At 30.5% G+C, this 16,417-nt stretch overlaps 1 protein-coding gene across 1 annotated transcript; it reads left to right on the top strand.

The window, feature by feature from the left end:
• The first annotated feature begins 6,482 nt into the window (after positions 1-6,482).
• Positions 6,483-12,123, top strand: MAB1 (Transketolase family protein). Its single transcript, XM_022293239.2, has 15 exons — positions 6,483-6,640; positions 6,973-7,045; positions 7,165-7,239; positions 7,720-7,800; positions 7,888-7,914; positions 8,023-8,085; positions 8,227-8,313; positions 9,239-9,364; positions 9,539-9,672; positions 9,745-9,817; positions 9,936-10,001; positions 10,881-10,919; positions 11,015-11,139; positions 11,229-11,343; positions 11,479-12,123. Exons 2-15 carry the CDS (start codon positions 6,995-6,997, stop codon positions 11,545-11,547), a joined length of 1,131 nt encoding a protein of 376 aa, XP_022148931.1. The 5' UTR covers positions 6,483-6,640; positions 6,973-6,994; the 3' UTR covers positions 11,548-12,123.
• Positions 12,124-16,417: the final 4,294 nt, after the last annotated feature.

Here is a 16,417-nt window from a genome sequence, read left to right as displayed (position 1 = left end):
GTGACTTCAGTCTTTAGTTTGATGTGTTGTGTTTAAGATTATAATTTATTTTGAAATGGTAGGAGGTATAGATTGTGACTTTAATTTGAGATTTTGATTTTGACGTATGTTCCATATTGTTATTAAGTTTGAGATTAGGGTGGGGATGGGAGTAGTTATTACCTTTTTTATGTTAGACTTATGTTTGAGATTGGGACTTATGGTAACTTTAGTCTTTGAGATTGGTGTTATGATTTTTATAGTTGAGATTGGGGTTATGATTGTGACTTTAAACATTAGTTTGGTGTATTCTAGTTGTAAATTATGTTTGAGATATAGATTTGACTTATTTCGGGGAGAAAGGAAAAGGGTGGAAGTTCTTGTTGGTACTGGAAGAGAATTTGGATGAAAATAATTTTTGTTGTGCCATGGAAGAAATCTACCGCCTTGATAGCAATTTCGGCATGACCACAATGCTAAATCGTTTCCTATTGGTTGCTCCCAACATTAATACAGCTTCTTACTCAAGCGTACACTTGTCGGAGATGAATGAAATGAAAAACGAGCTCAGAATATTTTTTGCAAAATCTCATGGAGTAAAAAACGTATTTGAATAATCCTCCCACTTCTAAATCTATAGTTACTTTGCTTTACTTTTTTTTTGTTTGTACAACACGTGGGGTAGGAGATATATGTCAATTATCAATGAACTATTTTCATTTTGGTAGTTACTTTGCTTTACTTAAACAATAAATTGAAGGTGAAAAACATTTTTCTTTTTGACATTTCCAACAGTTCTTACATTATTAATCATGCGTTGTCTAAAATTGAAGGTAAAAAAATTTTCTTTCGACATTTTTCCAACCGTTCTTATGTTATTAATCATGTGTTGTGGCACGTTTTAACTTCGTGATTGAAATTGTGACTTGTATATGTTTGAGGAGAGAGAGTGTGGGGTGGGGGTTCATTCACATTTTGTTTGTGACTTACCATGTAGAAATAGTTTGATTCGTGACTTAGCATGTAAAAATATTTTAGTTTTTGACTTATCGTGTAAAAAATGGTTTGGTTTGTGATTTGTCATGCAAAATAGTTTTTTTTTTTTTTTTATTGTACTACCCTCGTAATTAAATACATGTATGTTACCAAAATAAGGGGTATAAATGTAACTAAGAGGGTGGGCTTTGATTTTAAAAACAAAACTAAGTTTAAGTTGCAAAGATTATGCAATAAAAATCATTAAAAGTGTATTTAGGAGTGATGGTAGAATGAGTGATTTTGAAAAAATAGATTTATGTATAATTGATTTTCTTAAATCATCATTTAAAGTGATACCTTAAGAATTATTAAGATACTTAAGATGTGTTTGGGAGTGATTTTGAAAATACCAAAATTACTTCTATCACTGTGAAAATCATTTCTCTTCCCATTAATTATGTTTGAGAAATTAAATATTTGATTTTAAGAAATCTTAAAATCACTTTAAATTGATTTTTAAGGTATCACTTCCGTGGTTATTTTGGAAAATCAATTATACTTACAAAAAGATTTTCAAAACCACTCAATCTACCATCACTCCCAAACACACCCATAATTAGTTACTTAGTCATTGGTTGGTTGTACCATTGATAACTAATTATTTTTTGTACTTGCTTGCTTGGTCTATAAGGACCTGACCTGATATACACCAATAAGAAGATAAAAGATAGTTTAATTTACTCTCGCTTAATAAACCTTTCTAAATTCAATTTTTTAATTTGTTAAATATGTTGAATGAAATGGTGTTGATTTTGACAATGACAGCTGTCATGCTAAATCACTCCAAAACACATTCTAAGAGTCACAAATATGGGCTTCTTTAAGTCTGGCAACTCTAATGACGAAGATAAATTGCAATGCACGTATATATTTTCATCGCTACGTGGCGACAGAAAAGTGAAACTAATGCTAGCAACGTTTCATGATATTGTTGTCATAGTTCTACAATGACTGATATCTAACGACTACAATTGTTTTGAAAGAGTTTTCGTCCATTATTGACGGTTTTTAAATTGTTAAAAAGTGATAATTTTGGTAGTAACTCAAACCAAAGTATCTTTCCAACCCTCTAAAAACTGAGGATGAGATAATTTCTATGTTTGGAAAAAAGTATCACCCATGCTTTTTAAAAGTGTATTAAGAGCTATTCTCTTCCTTTCACGTGCAAGATAGGTTATTTGTTATATTTTACAAAATAGTTTTGACCCTTTTTATTGATAATAAGATTCTACACTCTTTTTTAATTGTCTCGTGGGTTTTTTTTTCCCGAAACAGAAACCCTTTCACTAAAAAAAAAAAAAAACAATCTATTATGTGGACCATTTAGTTTGAGCATAGCAACATTATCCATAATAACACATCCAAAATGTACATATTTTTGTCGTTGAGTTTGTTGGGCTAAAGGTATGAAAGCTCACATTAATTTTTCTCAAATTCAACATTTATGTTTTTTAGTACAACAAATGGGATGGAGGATTCGACCTCATGATCTAAATAGGTGTCAATTATCGATGAGTTAAGTTCATGTTAGTCAAATTCAACACTTGTCGATGGATGGAACTGAAATTTTAACATAATTAGGCTCGATGGTTAAAGAGAAATTTTAGAGTACAAAAAAATGGCTAAATTTTCATTTGATTGAGTTGTATGACCTAAAAAATCAACATAACAACTTATTCATACTAAACTAACATAGGCAAAAGACTAATATACCCCCACGAGTGATAAACCTAAATTAAAATGTGAAATAAACATAATTCAATAGATATTAATCTAACATCCCTTGAGTTTGTAAAAAAAAAAAAAAAAAAAAACATTAATGCCAACTCTAACTCCGGAATCTCAACTTTTCCTGCTAAGTAATTTCATAGAGATCAATCTCTTATGTGATCACTAAAAAAAATCAATCTAGATCATTACGAATTTCATTGAGAAGTGATAGAGATCGTTGAACCACTCAATAAATCTCTTACCTATAGAAATGTAAGTAATGCTTTGACAAATTTTACGTATACCCTACCCCTGTGGAATTTGATTACTTTATTTTAAAATATCATTTTTAAAATGTTTACGTCAACATTATAATTATTTACTATTTAGTACTATAAATTTGATTGAAAATTTTGTAACATGGTACTCTAGACAAACTTGGATTGAAAAGTTTTGTTACCTATATATTAGTTATATATTTTTTAATATCTGCGAGTAATGGGTCAGCTTGCACACACCTCGACTAATCACACAGGATAACCGCCTGACCTCTGAACTTGGTTGCTGAGGAATTACGTAAGAAATTCATTCTTAGGTAGGTGACCGTCATAGAGTTTTAACTCATTCCTTTTAAAGTCGTTTCTACCAATATTATAACAGATACTTTTAAAAGATCACTAAATTGAAAAATATGTGTTCATCAACGAGAGTACAATGTTTTAGTTCAGCAAGTTCTATCTTCTCTCTTAAGAAGGAAATTCTTTAAAGCCCTAAGGACTCGTTTGGTAACCTCTCTTTTCTGGATCTGTTTCTTCATTTTTAATAAAGAAAAATATAATTGAATAGCGCAACACCCATGAATTTAATGATGATCAAATAATATTTACATTTATGTACTGTAATAAATTGAAAACGGAAACAAGAAATAAGAAGCTTGTTTTTATTGTTTCCAAAATTTCTATAAAATTTTAAGAATGTTTCCAAAAAAAATGAGAACCAAGAAACATATTTAGTTAAACAATGCTTAAATTTCTTAATAAACTTTGGAAACGAAAACAAAAAATGGAAACGTTACCAAACAGACTCTAAACAAAAGCACAAAATATCCCTCTAAACATTGATATTGAGCTATGAGATCAAATCACATTTTTTTAGAAAAAAAATACATCAGATTAATATTAGAATAAGAAAATATCAGTTTAAATAACTACATCGCGGTCAAAGTAAACCTAACCTAGCGGTATATCTTCAACCAAGAGGTTGTGAGTTAGATCTCCTCCCCCAACATGTACTCAAAAAGAAGAGAAAAAAAACTACATCACGGAGCCAACCAAAAAAGTCAAAAGAACACTCTTCACTCACGCCACTGTTCATCACGCTCCTCGCTAACTCGTGGACATTGAGTCTTTCTTGCATAGTTGTTTAGCTCGGTCAAAAAGAAACTCATCGTAAATCTCAACTAGTTGATAATTCGGCATCAATATTACGTTTGAGAGATGTTAAGAGAAACAAAGATATTGTCTAACGGCATAGCCATGGTAATGTTGTTTTTATTCAAATCTTGTCTTACGAGATTTTTTAAGTAAAGATCAAATTGTTACAAATTTTAAACCGTAGAGAATAAATTGTTATCTACTGAGTCTAAAGATTAAATGGTTACCAATTTAAAAATATAGAGATTAATTAAATCATTAGTTCGGTAATTTTTTAACCTGGTAATAAATATAATAATGAACTTTGGGGCAGAACCCTAATTTGGCTCTATCGGAGTGCGTAAGGTCGTTCCATTTCCCTGGGACGGAATATCCAGTTCCAAGTGATGGAGTTCTGTTACATAATTTCTATCTATTCAATTTTAATTTTCGTTTTTTTTTACAGCAATTTTAATTAATTGAACGAGAAAGAAAAGAAAAAAGAATCTTACAAGATTTCAACGTGAAACACGTGTGGCTTTTTGTTCCCGTACTCAAGCGTGCGATCAAAGGCTGGCGTGACTCGTGTCGCGACCAATTAATCCCTTTTCCCCAATAACTAACTGTATAAATTAACGAGTTTTGAGTTAAATTACATTTTCTGTTTCATAATTTTAATATATAGTATATTATATATATGAAATATTAGAGCATTAAATTTTTATCCACATATTATAAATTTAGATTTCCATGTATTAATGAACTTGACATTATAAAAATCAATCGACATTTTCACCAAATTACAGATATATATACAAAATATTACTATGAAGGTAATATTAATATTGGTAAATTTTAATTTATTTGAAAAAATATAAAATATTTATATATTAATTTAAATACATTTGTTATTTTTATAAATATCCCATAAATATTCATGAAGTTGACACTGTTTTTTAATCTGAGTAAAATGGAATTAATACTTTATCGATATTTCTACTAACATTTTTATAAAATTGATGTCTCGATATTTTCATCGACATCGACGCTTAAAACCTTGTGAAATATACGATATACTATAAGAATCTTATAAAAAAAAGAGGACAAGCCTCCTACATTTTTATTTATAATTATATTTTAACATTTTTTTTAGTACAATATGTTAGGGTATGATTCGAACTCACAATTTTTTTATGGAGATACCTATCATAACCAATTGAGTTATGCCTCAAAGTTGGATATACCTTAACATTTATGAAAGTTGCTTTATATACTTTTCTAAACTTATCTATTGTTAGTCTTTTTAATTAACATTTACGAAAACTTTACCCTATTTTTTTCCATAATACAAATGGGGATATAAAAATTTGAATCTTCCACTTAAAAAAAACCTATTATTTCAATTTAAACATAGTTAAATGGACAAGTCACCCATTACCTTTCTTGAGGTAGGAAATGTGTGTAATTTTTTTCTTGAGTTAGGCTAAATTTAGCCACATCTTTATCATTAGAAAAAACTAACACAATCTATTAATTCAAACATCACTTAATAAATAAGATTATAGTTCGACGCTTCATTCTCCAAGTTTTTTTACTTAAAAAAGAAAAAAAAAAGTTCGAGCTCACTAATCAATATTTTTATTAAAAATGGTCCATGTGTTATCAATTGATTTTTTCAAAGGAGGGTAGATTCGAACTTTTAACTTTACATCAGATAAGTAATGTATTAATCAATCGAACTGTATTAATATCGATGATATTAATTGATGTATGATAAGGATCAACTATATGTTAACATGAGCCTGAGTTAATGTACCTATTTTTAACAAAAAGATCGTGAATTTGTATATTTGCCGATGTATTGTATTAAAAAAAGATACAATATGTAATTGTAAATATCTTATGTAAATATAATTGGAATGTTTTAAAATCTTGAAATTAAGACAAACTTTAATTTAAACCATCAAAGAATTATTAAAAAAAAAAAACCCCACAAAACGATAAGACACGCAGCGACGTCAGTGATTGAACAATATCCGACTCCGTCGTCAATTTGGAACTTTGGGTTTTACTTGAGTGGACATGTTACACACGGTTGCTACTGTAACCATCGCCCATTCGAACCGCAGATTTTACATTGGTTTAATAGACAAGATCGTGAACGTTGGATCTGTTGACTAGTGAGAAGTCGTTGGTTCGGGTACACCATATTAACATGTGAGCTGCTCCACCAGAATGTAGACACACCGACTCTCCGTCTCCGTTGCCTCACAGTAGCAGTACTTGGCGGAATTATAATTATTAGAGAATAAAGGGTAATTAAGAAAATTAAAAAAGAATTCCAAAAGTAGAAATTCGAAAAAGAAAAATAAAAAATTTTAATTTTAGGAGAGTTTGGTAAGGTGGTGGTGGCCTGCCGTCTTCAAGTTCGAAGCCCTCCATTTCCCCAAGTCTCCCGTCTGATCGGATCCAACCCTTGCACTGATCTAAACTCCGGCCAGGTCTGGTTCTGATTATTCGCGTATTTTCAATTATTGTTCATGAATCTGATTTTGTTCTAGCTGCCGCTTTCTCCGTTGTGAAGCTTTACGATCTTTTTCAATTGCTTTTAGAATTCAGGTTTTCATTTCTGCTGCATTTGTTGTCTCTGTGACTGCATCTTCTGTATCTGATATTGGTTTTGATTTCTTTCCTCTATTGCTGAAGTAGAAAGTGAAACTGCTTGGAAATTGCGCGTTGGTGAATTTATGTTTGTGTGATATTGTAATGTTTGAAATAGAAGTACGATTTGGATCGTTTCAAATACGTGAGTGTTTGTTTCTGATTTCCGCAGAGCTATCTCTCGCGCGAGAAAAATGTGGGGAATCATTCGGCAAAAAGTCGGCGCTGGAGGCTCCTCCATTCTGGTCCGGTTCAATGCCTTTGGATGAAAAATTACTTTTTTCCATCACACATACGATTATTCTCTGAGGATTTTTATTCTTTCTTTTGTGTGTGTGCGTGTGTCTGTTTTTTTTTTTTCCAGATTTCCGGGCAGTCTTTGCAGCGACTCCGCCCTGCTGCATCAGCATCGAGATACTATTCTTCTGCTGCAAAAGAGGTAATTCAGTGTCTTGTCTTGGGGCTTTCGGTACTTTACCTATTCTTATTCAGTCTTAGCTAGTGTTTTTCATAGTTTCAATATATCGTGTCCTTGTTACTCTTACTTTAGGATCAGGTTTGTTAGTGGCCATGCCTAGTTACTGTATGCTGAAATTTTTTAGAGTAAAATAATATGGTTTCTTGTCATCCAGTATGGTTAAGATTCCTTTTACTTTTGAAGAAATTTGAAAATCATGGGAGTGTTTTTTTTTAAAGAAATAAATTGTTCAGGACCATATTTTTCCTCATGTCATTGTCCAGCGAGTTATTCAGAAATGTATCTTTTAGATCTTCGTGCATAATGCAATTACCTTCCATTTACTTTCTTTTTCATATACAGTAGCATTATAATTTAGGAATGTTTGTCCCTGTTGCTCAATGTTGTTTAAAAGCAAAAGGCTAACTTTTTCACCCTAAATTTCATTCCAAATATGCACAGATGACAGTGAGAGATGCTCTAAACTCCGCACTTGATGAAGAAATGTCCGCTGACCCTAAAGTATTTTTGATGGGTGAAGAGGTGAGGCAGAATAAACATGAGCGTTTCTATTTTTATGTTAAATTGATGTGTCTATCCTTATGGCTTACTTCAAACATTCTAATGCAGGTTGGAGAATATCAGGGTGCATATAAGGTTAGATATGTCGAAGAGATGAGATCTAATACATGTGATTTTTTAATGTTGTATATGTTTATATTGTACTATTTAAATAATTGTTTGCCTTTATCTCCTCTCAAGTAGATAACCAAAGGGCTTTTGGACAAATATGGTCCAGAGAGGGTTCTTGATACCCCAATCACAGAGGTTGTTACTTCACCCCTGAAAATATATTTTTTCCGTCAATTTTATTGATCTAGTTTGAATTTTCACCTCTATGCCCGTGAAATATATGAAAGTAAAAGGATTATATTCTTTCTGACTTCAGTGTTCTCTAAATCTTTGCAGGCTGGGTTTACTGGTATCGGTGTTGGCGCTGCTTATCATGGTCTGAAGCCTGTTGTGGAGTTTATGACATTTAATTTCTCTATGCAGGTTATATGACTATTCTAAATACAACTCCATGTCATATTAGTGTTGTGTGCTTGTACTAGCTAGCTTTAAAAACTTTATATTGAAACTTTGTCCGTAAAAAACAACTTTGATGAATATGTTTGTTGTTGCCTTGTACTATGCTGCCTTATTTCATTAGCTGAGTGAAGTAAATTTTGACTCCAAATCATCTGGTAGCAGTGACGCTGACTATTGACTTTATTTGGTATTTCAGTTTTGGAACTGGAATAATTACATTGTTGTGCTTTCAATAGTTATAACTCACGTCCACTAACTTATGGAGGATCAATGAGAGAAAACCTTTGATAATATTGAACTCTTGGTGCAGTTTATTCCCCTATGGGTTGTGTGCTAATTTATGTTAGATCCTTGTGAGGGCTTTGACTAAATAAAGGAAAAAATGGAAAAAGAAAAGGAAAACTTGTGTTGAATAAGTGTCGTACCTAGCATTTTAAGTGCAATGTAGTTATAATAAATTCAGTATATCATATATTAAAATGTATTTGCTATATAGTTTACACTATTGATTCCTTCTATTGCTTTGCTTTCCACTTTTCTTGTCATCTGGAGTTTATCTTTCTTTGTATTAGAGTTGGCTTTCCAACTTAAATGTAACTATCCTTTAAGGATTTTGTTTGTATTAATTCTTCTGGTTCTATTCTCCATCTTTTCCCTTCACGAAGTTTGTCTTATTCACATTGAAGTTGCTTCTATCTCAGTTGGATAGTGGATTGTACCATCTTTTAGCTTTCTTAGGGCTCAGTAGTCATGATGCCATCATTACATCATTAATATAAATGTGCTAGTCTAATGTAGTTTTCCTTGTATTGATTCTTTCTACTTTTTTGTACTCCAACTCTCTTTTTTTCAATCACTGCTTGTCTCAGCTCCTTTCTCATTGCTGTAGGCAATTGATCATATCATTAATTCTGCGGCAAAAACAAACTATATGTCAGCTGGCCAAATTTCTGTGCCAATTGTCTTTAGAGGGCCTAATGGTGCGGCTGCTGGAGTTGGTGCCCAGCACTCTCAGGTTGATTTTTCTTTCTTCCCCTTTTATTCTTTTGCGGGTGCGTGTGAGCTTGTATATTCATATTATGTTTGTTTCTTGTATGTTGGGAAGCTTTTACGACCTAAAATTTTTAGACTTAACTTTAGATGGTGCAAGTAAGAAATCTTGAAATGCGCTTCAAATTTTCCTGTGCAGTGTTATGCAGCATGGTATGGCTCCTGTCCCGGCTTGAAAGTTTTGGCCCCATATTCATCTGAAGATGCTCGTGGACTTCTAAAAGCTGCCATAAGGGATCCAGATCCTGTGGTGTTTCTTGAAAATGAGTTATTGTAAGTAGTTAGTGAAAGTGTTTATATACATGCTAAGAAAATAATTAATAATTATGTGCACTGTTGCCTCAGATATGGTGAATCATTCCCTGTTTCGGCCGAGGTCCTTGATTCTAGTTTCACCGCTCCCATAGGAAAAGCTAAGGTGACTTTGTTGTTGCATTTTAATACATTTAAGAAGATAGTTTCTGTTTTTCTATCCTTCTTCTGTGTGTAAACTTTTTATCATTCATTTCTGACTTATGGTTTCCTAATGTTGATAGATTGAGAGAGAAGGGAAGGATGTGACTATTACTGCTTTTTCAAAGATGGTGGGCTACGCACTTAAGGTCAGTGTCTTGTATTGTGCAGTTATTTGGATCGTGGGGTTTGGTTGTGATAGGTATCTTGTATTTACTTTACTAAGAAGATCTTATAAAAAAAAACTTTACTAAGAGGAAAATAACAAGTTTACCACCTATCTCGCTCATGATCAGTTTGAAGGGTCATCTATCTCTCCTACATTACTTCAGACTCCACAAAAACAACACACGTGCCCAGACACAAGAACTACTTTATTTATAAGTAAAACAGAGCATAATTGACCAAGGTGTTATATCTTCCTCTTGAAACGTTTTCAAAACATAAAGGAACTAACTAAAACTGTTCACGGAAGTTATCAGGCTGAGACATTCTCCTTACCCTTTCTCTAATAAACTTTAATCACAAGAGGCCTAAAAGGTTCTTATTTTTAATTTTTTTAACTTAATTTGCTATGTCAAGGACTATGTCAATCTGTGAGGTAATGATAAGTTCTTTGGTGGGCCATGGGCGAGTGTGATTTGAAGTAGAACTCTCTTGAATATGTATCACTGGACTGGTTGGTGAGAAGCAATTATTTTAGTTGTGACATTTTTATTACGTTAGATATCAAGGAAAATTTATTCAGGTTCCAGAATATTCCTTATGCACTTGATGTAAACGGTGATAATTTTTCATAATGGTGCTCTACCGATTAAAAGTCTGGATCTGAAGATCGTACCCCAAGATGCAATATTGTTTTCTTGGCAGCAGCTTTTAGGTTGGAATAATGGGCAATTAAAATATACTTTCCTGGGTGGATATCATCATATCTTTGATACACATGTTTAGTGGAATTTATAGTTTCTAACGAGTTAAAAATTTCTCTCATCTCTCCATCCATTATTAATTCTTGCTTGGATTATCAGGCAGCTGAAATACTTTCCAAAGAAGGAATTAGTGCTGAGGTAATTTTTTCAGATGGAGTCTTCATCTTTTAGATGTTTGTACGCTGATTTTGTTTGGTTGATCAAAAGTGTAATAACCTATCTTGTCCATATAGGTTATAAACCTCCGCTCTATTCGCCCACTAGACAGAGCAACAATTAATGCTTCAGTGAGGAAGACAAGCAGATTAGTTACAGTTGAAGAAGGGTTCCCTCAGCATGGTGTTGGAGCTGAGATCTGGTTTTTTTCTCCCTCTCATGTTCACTCATCTTCTTGATTGATTTTGAAGACACCCTGTTAACTTACAGTGAATATTTCTTTTTATACAGCACATCTGTCGTCGAGGAAAGTTTTGGCTATCTTGATGCACCAGTGGAGAGGATTGCAGGGGCTGACATTCCCATGCCTTATGCAGCCAATCTCGAACGGATGGCTGTTCCTCAGGTTTATTTCCTTTCCTCATCCTGAAAATTTCTCTACTTTCAATAGCGAAAGAAAGAAGAAAGAAACTGTATATTGAGATTTATGTTGCTGATCTAAATTCCCGGTTTTCGCTGTTTGATGGTAATATTTGTATAGGTGGAGGACATTGTTCGAGCAGCAAAAAGAGCATGCTACAGAGCCGTACCATTGGCCGCAACTGGTTGATTTTGCCCTTCCAATCTGGAATTTTTTTTCCATCTTAGGGTAAGATTCAATGACTTCATTGTCCCTTTCAGTTTCTGTTCCCATTCCCTCATCCAAGAAGAAATTTCAGTCTTCCCTTGTACAATAAAAACCTTTTGATTTTAGCCGAGACATTTTACAACCATTCCTTCAACGGGCATGTCCAATCAAACTTGGAGATATTTTTATGAGCAAAAAAGAAAATCCATTTCTTGCCAAAATTAATCACAGAACATTTGACAGTGGTAAAATAATAAGTGGCTTAGCAGATGCAGGAGACTGTAGTGTACATTGTTTCTGTGATGGCGTCTGGTCTGTGAGTTGTTAAAATAACTTGGGAGAACATTGTCGAAGATGGGAATTTCATTTTTTGTCAACTCTATTCCATAGTCAGATAGATTATTCCTCTTCTGCTCTGCCCAAATTCAAACCTTTTGTTTGTCATGTAAGTTTCAATCTTCCCTTGTTCTTCGTTTTCCATTATGTCAACACCAAATCAGACCTACTGCCTTCGAATATAAATATATATATGTATGTATATACTATTAAATTTCTTTACCATTGATCTTTTTAACATGCATACATGGTTTCTGTGTTCTTGCCTCTTGGTTGGTATAAATTGTCCGTTTATGAGTATATGTTCAAATGCAACATATTTTATATTTATAAAAAGAGAAATGTGGGAACATAGGCTTTTTGTCATTGACTTTAGTTTCGTTTCAGTTTCTAAAAATATCATTGAATCTACCATTTCTTCTACTCCACAACCACTTAAATGACGAGCTAAATTTGTGACTTGAGAAACAAATCTCAATACACAAAATTAGCAATGCTCATGATGAAAATTTTGAACAAAAAACAAGGCATTAATGATACAATATTACAATAAATACACCAAAATGCTTTGTTCGAAAGCTTGGAACCCTTCTTGTTTTTGGTCAAGTAAGAAACGAAACGAAACAAAACAAAGTCAAAGTTGTTGAACAAAGAAAAGTCTGGTGTGCAAAATTTGTGTGGGGAGGATTCGGTTTCTATTTCTAGTTTCTTCTTATTTGCTAAGACCTATTGAATCTTTCACACTTTCTTCTCTCCATGTTCTTATTTCACATTACAAAAACAAATACAAATCTTAATTTACAGGTGATCCAAAGGAAGTTGGTGTTTTAATATGAATTTAACATTTGAATTAATTAGATTGCTCTTCTAATTCAAAACGGCTAATTACATTGACTTTTTGGTTTACATAGTTGACAATATGTTTCCATCACAAATAATTGAATTCTCAATTGATGATCATTTAAATCCTATTTTGATCCATACCTCTCATACTTATTTTGTTATAGTTCCAAAATTTCAAATTTATTTAGCTACGATCCCTAAATTTCAAATGTTATGTTTAAGTTCGTAAATTTTGTATAAACAAATTATTGTATAATTATTCTAAATTTTTCATTAATTTATTTAACATGAATTTGAACTCTTTTCAAAATTGAGCGCCCAATTGATTGGAGGTAGTTTTAGGTACTTACTCATGTAGAGATTTACCCACCATATTAATCAACAATGCAAATACTTCTTTTAGATTTCTAGTAAATAATTTATTGAATGTTAATAGCAACAACTTTAACGATGTTTTTAAATTTTGAAAGCCTTAACGGCACTTTTAAAATCCACCTTAAAAATTTAGGGTGTGTTTGGTTTGTGATCAGAAAATAAGGGATTAAAAACAAAGTTGTATTCTTCATTTTCAATGTTCTTGAACAAAGTTGAATCTTAATTTAAGAAGTTGTTCAACGTGTGTCTAACAATATATCTGTAAACTAATGGTAATTACCATCTAAATATTTAGTTTAATCTAAAATAACATTAATTAATTTATTAACATTTTTTAATAAAAATTGTATAATAATTATTTTACAATAATTTATAATTTATAATATATTATATGTTTTAATTTTAAAATAATAAAATTAGTTTATAAATAATTATTTATCAAAGTTTTTATTTTTTTAATTTAATGATGTATTTTAGAGTTTCAAATCTAAAATATGAAAAACTAAAAAAATAAAATATTATTTTATGTTTTGTTTGAAAAAAATGTGCAAACAAAACATTGATTCAAACACTTAGCAAATATACGTGGTCATCGCCTATTTTTAATAATCACATATATTTTGTCCTTGGTCAAATTAATTTTTTACTACATATTATATATAAAAACAAAATATACTCCAGTGATTTTTATGAGTGAAATGAAAAGAGATGACGTCTAGTTGGAGTTTTTATCTGAATCAAATAATTCAAAATTAATTTTCAAAAATACATATAACATGTTCATTTGATTCAATGAATTGTAAAACAAGAAACAAATCTTATACAGTCTTGTAATTAAAAAAAAAAAAAGAAAAGAAAACAAGGGTGTGAGAGGGATGATTGTAATGATGGTTGTTTTAAGGCCGACAACGTGGTATACAATGTTTGATCGGCTGTTGACTTTCATTCTTTTTTCAACCTGTTGACCTTTCAAATTTTGAACATTTGGAAAAATATCATCATTTTCCCTTTTTTATTCTTATATTTATATATACACACACACACACATATACTTTTCCTTCTTCTCTGAATAATAAAATAGAACAATACTTTATTGACAATTTCTTGGTAAATTCTGTTGTTGGAAACCGCTTTTTTTTTTTTAATCCAATTTTCAAGAACTTAAAAAATGAGTTTTTTTTTATAAAAAATAAATTATAGATGGTTATTTAGTACGCTTGATTTTGAAAAAGAATAAAATATAATTATAACAATTAACCGGTAATCTCGTCTTCCTTTTCGTTTTTTATAAAATGAATAATCACAAAGTTGATAAAGATTTGTTAAACTTATTTTGTCACGGCTTTGAAATTTTTATGTTTTAATAACTAATTTTTCATTCAGAAGAAAATATTTGGTTGTCATTGATTTTTAATGTTACATCTATCGGACATTTTAAATTATAAATTTTTAAGACTTGAGTGTTTAGAAATACTAATCTTCCACTAAAACAAAATTTAATCCAGAATATGAAGCAAAAAGAAAAATCGAAATAGGGGAGACATCCAATTAAACCATAATTAAAACAAAAAGGATGAGACAACATCCTTTTTCCCACTTAATGATCATAAATATGTATAACCAAATTAAAATTGAGTTGGACCAACTTGAGTGAAAAAGTAGTAAATTCAAGAAATGAAAAATAATTGATAATCATGTAATAAAGAAACCCAAATGATTTCTCTCAATTCTCAAGTAGCTTTAAATGCATGTGGATTAGATATCACGTGCAATATCTTAAAAACACAAACTCGTTATAATAAAAAATAAAAACAAACAATAAATGAAAAGTTAAACTGCAAGTAAAAGAAGATACACGCTTTCCAACATACTTATAAAAAGTCTCCTTTCTGTTTTTTGGTTTAATTAATAAATTTTATCATTTTTCTATCTCCATCTTTTTGTGAAGTTTTAAATATAAATACTATTTTTGTCCTGGTTCTTGTGTTCGTCCATTCATTTTCATTTTTATCTCATTTATTATAATCAAAATTTTAGTAGACAGACCTACTAAATTTTCTAAAATTTAACCATAAATTTATATTAAAAATATCCATCGTGTATAAATATTATGTAAATATGGGTCTAAACGAATGTTTTGAAAGTCAAAAATTTTAAATGAACAAAAATTTAAAGTGTAGAGATCGAAATTGACATTTTCAAAGTATACAGGCAGAAATAGTATTTAAATCTTAAAAAAAAAAACTAATTGTGTGCTTCGACTTTAAATTGTACTCTATCTTAAACTTTTGTCATCAATATTAAATAATGCGATACTTTATGAAATATAATTTAAATAGAGCAAGACGATCTAGCTATCAATTGAAAAAGTTACAAATTTTGATAAATAAGCAGGTACCAATATTTATGTTTATAATTTACCTTGTTGATTAATATTATTTTATTTATATTTTAGTGGCATGACAAATAGTCCAATAACTAACCATGTAGGATGCTAAAAATACAAGACGAAATTTATAATACAAGCTACGATAGGAAAACTGTTGGCCTTTTCTTTTTTTTTTTTTTTTCTTTTTAAATAATAATTTGCGTGCAAGAAATAACTCATGAAGTAAATATAATTTTCAATTGTAATGAATTAAAATGTCGGAAATTCGGCTGGCCTTCAATTCCCTAACTATCATATTGAATTATTATTCCGCCACATCTTTATTGTTATATTTTTATACTTTATTGTCCCAAAAATATTAAACTAAAACTTTTATATTCATGTTAGGAATTTTTTATGGCACTTATAAGTTTTGCTTAAACGTCTTGTTCAACTCAAAAAAAAAACAAAAAAAAAAACAAAAAAATAAATTAATTAATTAAATTAAAAAATGAAAAACAAAATTAAATATTTTATTTTAATATAGTTCGATTATATGTTTTATAATAACATCTCTATATTTAAAATTAAATTTATTTTTAGTTCGGTTTGACAAAATAAAACTTCCATCGAGTGACTGATTTATATTTAAGAACCACATAGACATGACATGAAAATCCACGAAATAAAATTTTGATTTATCCTATAAAATATTATTTAAAATATAATTTGAACAAATTATTTGCTCATTCATTTCCAATTTATTTAATCGTTTCAATTAAAGGTTATGATAAATAATTATTTAGAGTCTAAGTGTATCAACGAAATATATAATTTTATTCAATTACATCTATAAATTTTTAATATGACATGACCAGCAAATAATGTCAACATAACAGTATATAAAGTACTTGCATACATTTTTAAATT

This window comes from Momordica charantia (assembly GCF_013281855.1).
Source record: "Momordica charantia cultivar OHB3-1 chromosome 7 unlocalized genomic scaffold, Mcharantia_2.0 BLBB01000007.1, whole genome shotgun sequence".
Lineage (NCBI taxonomy): Eukaryota > Viridiplantae > Streptophyta > Magnoliopsida > Cucurbitales > Cucurbitaceae > Momordica > Momordica charantia.
The sequence above is the reverse complement of the archived record's forward strand: the minus strand, read 5'-3'. Positions and strand labels throughout refer to the sequence as shown.

What these genes read in the sequence shown, in the direction of transcription:
- MAB1 (XM_022293239.2), top strand. Translation starts at nt 6,995, where the DNA reads ATGTGGGGAATCATTCGGCAAAAAGTCGGCGCTGGAGGCTCCTCCATT. An exon ending in AATATCAGGGTGCATATAAG is followed by an intron (nt 7,915 to 8,022) that starts GTTAGATATGTC and finishes CCTCTCAAGTAG; the next exon opens with ATAACCAAAGGGCTTTTGGA. An exon ending in TGGTGGGCTACGCACTTAAG is followed by an intron (nt 10,002 to 10,880) that starts GTCAGTGTCTTG and finishes TTGGATTATCAG; the next exon opens with GCAGCTGAAATACTTTCCAA.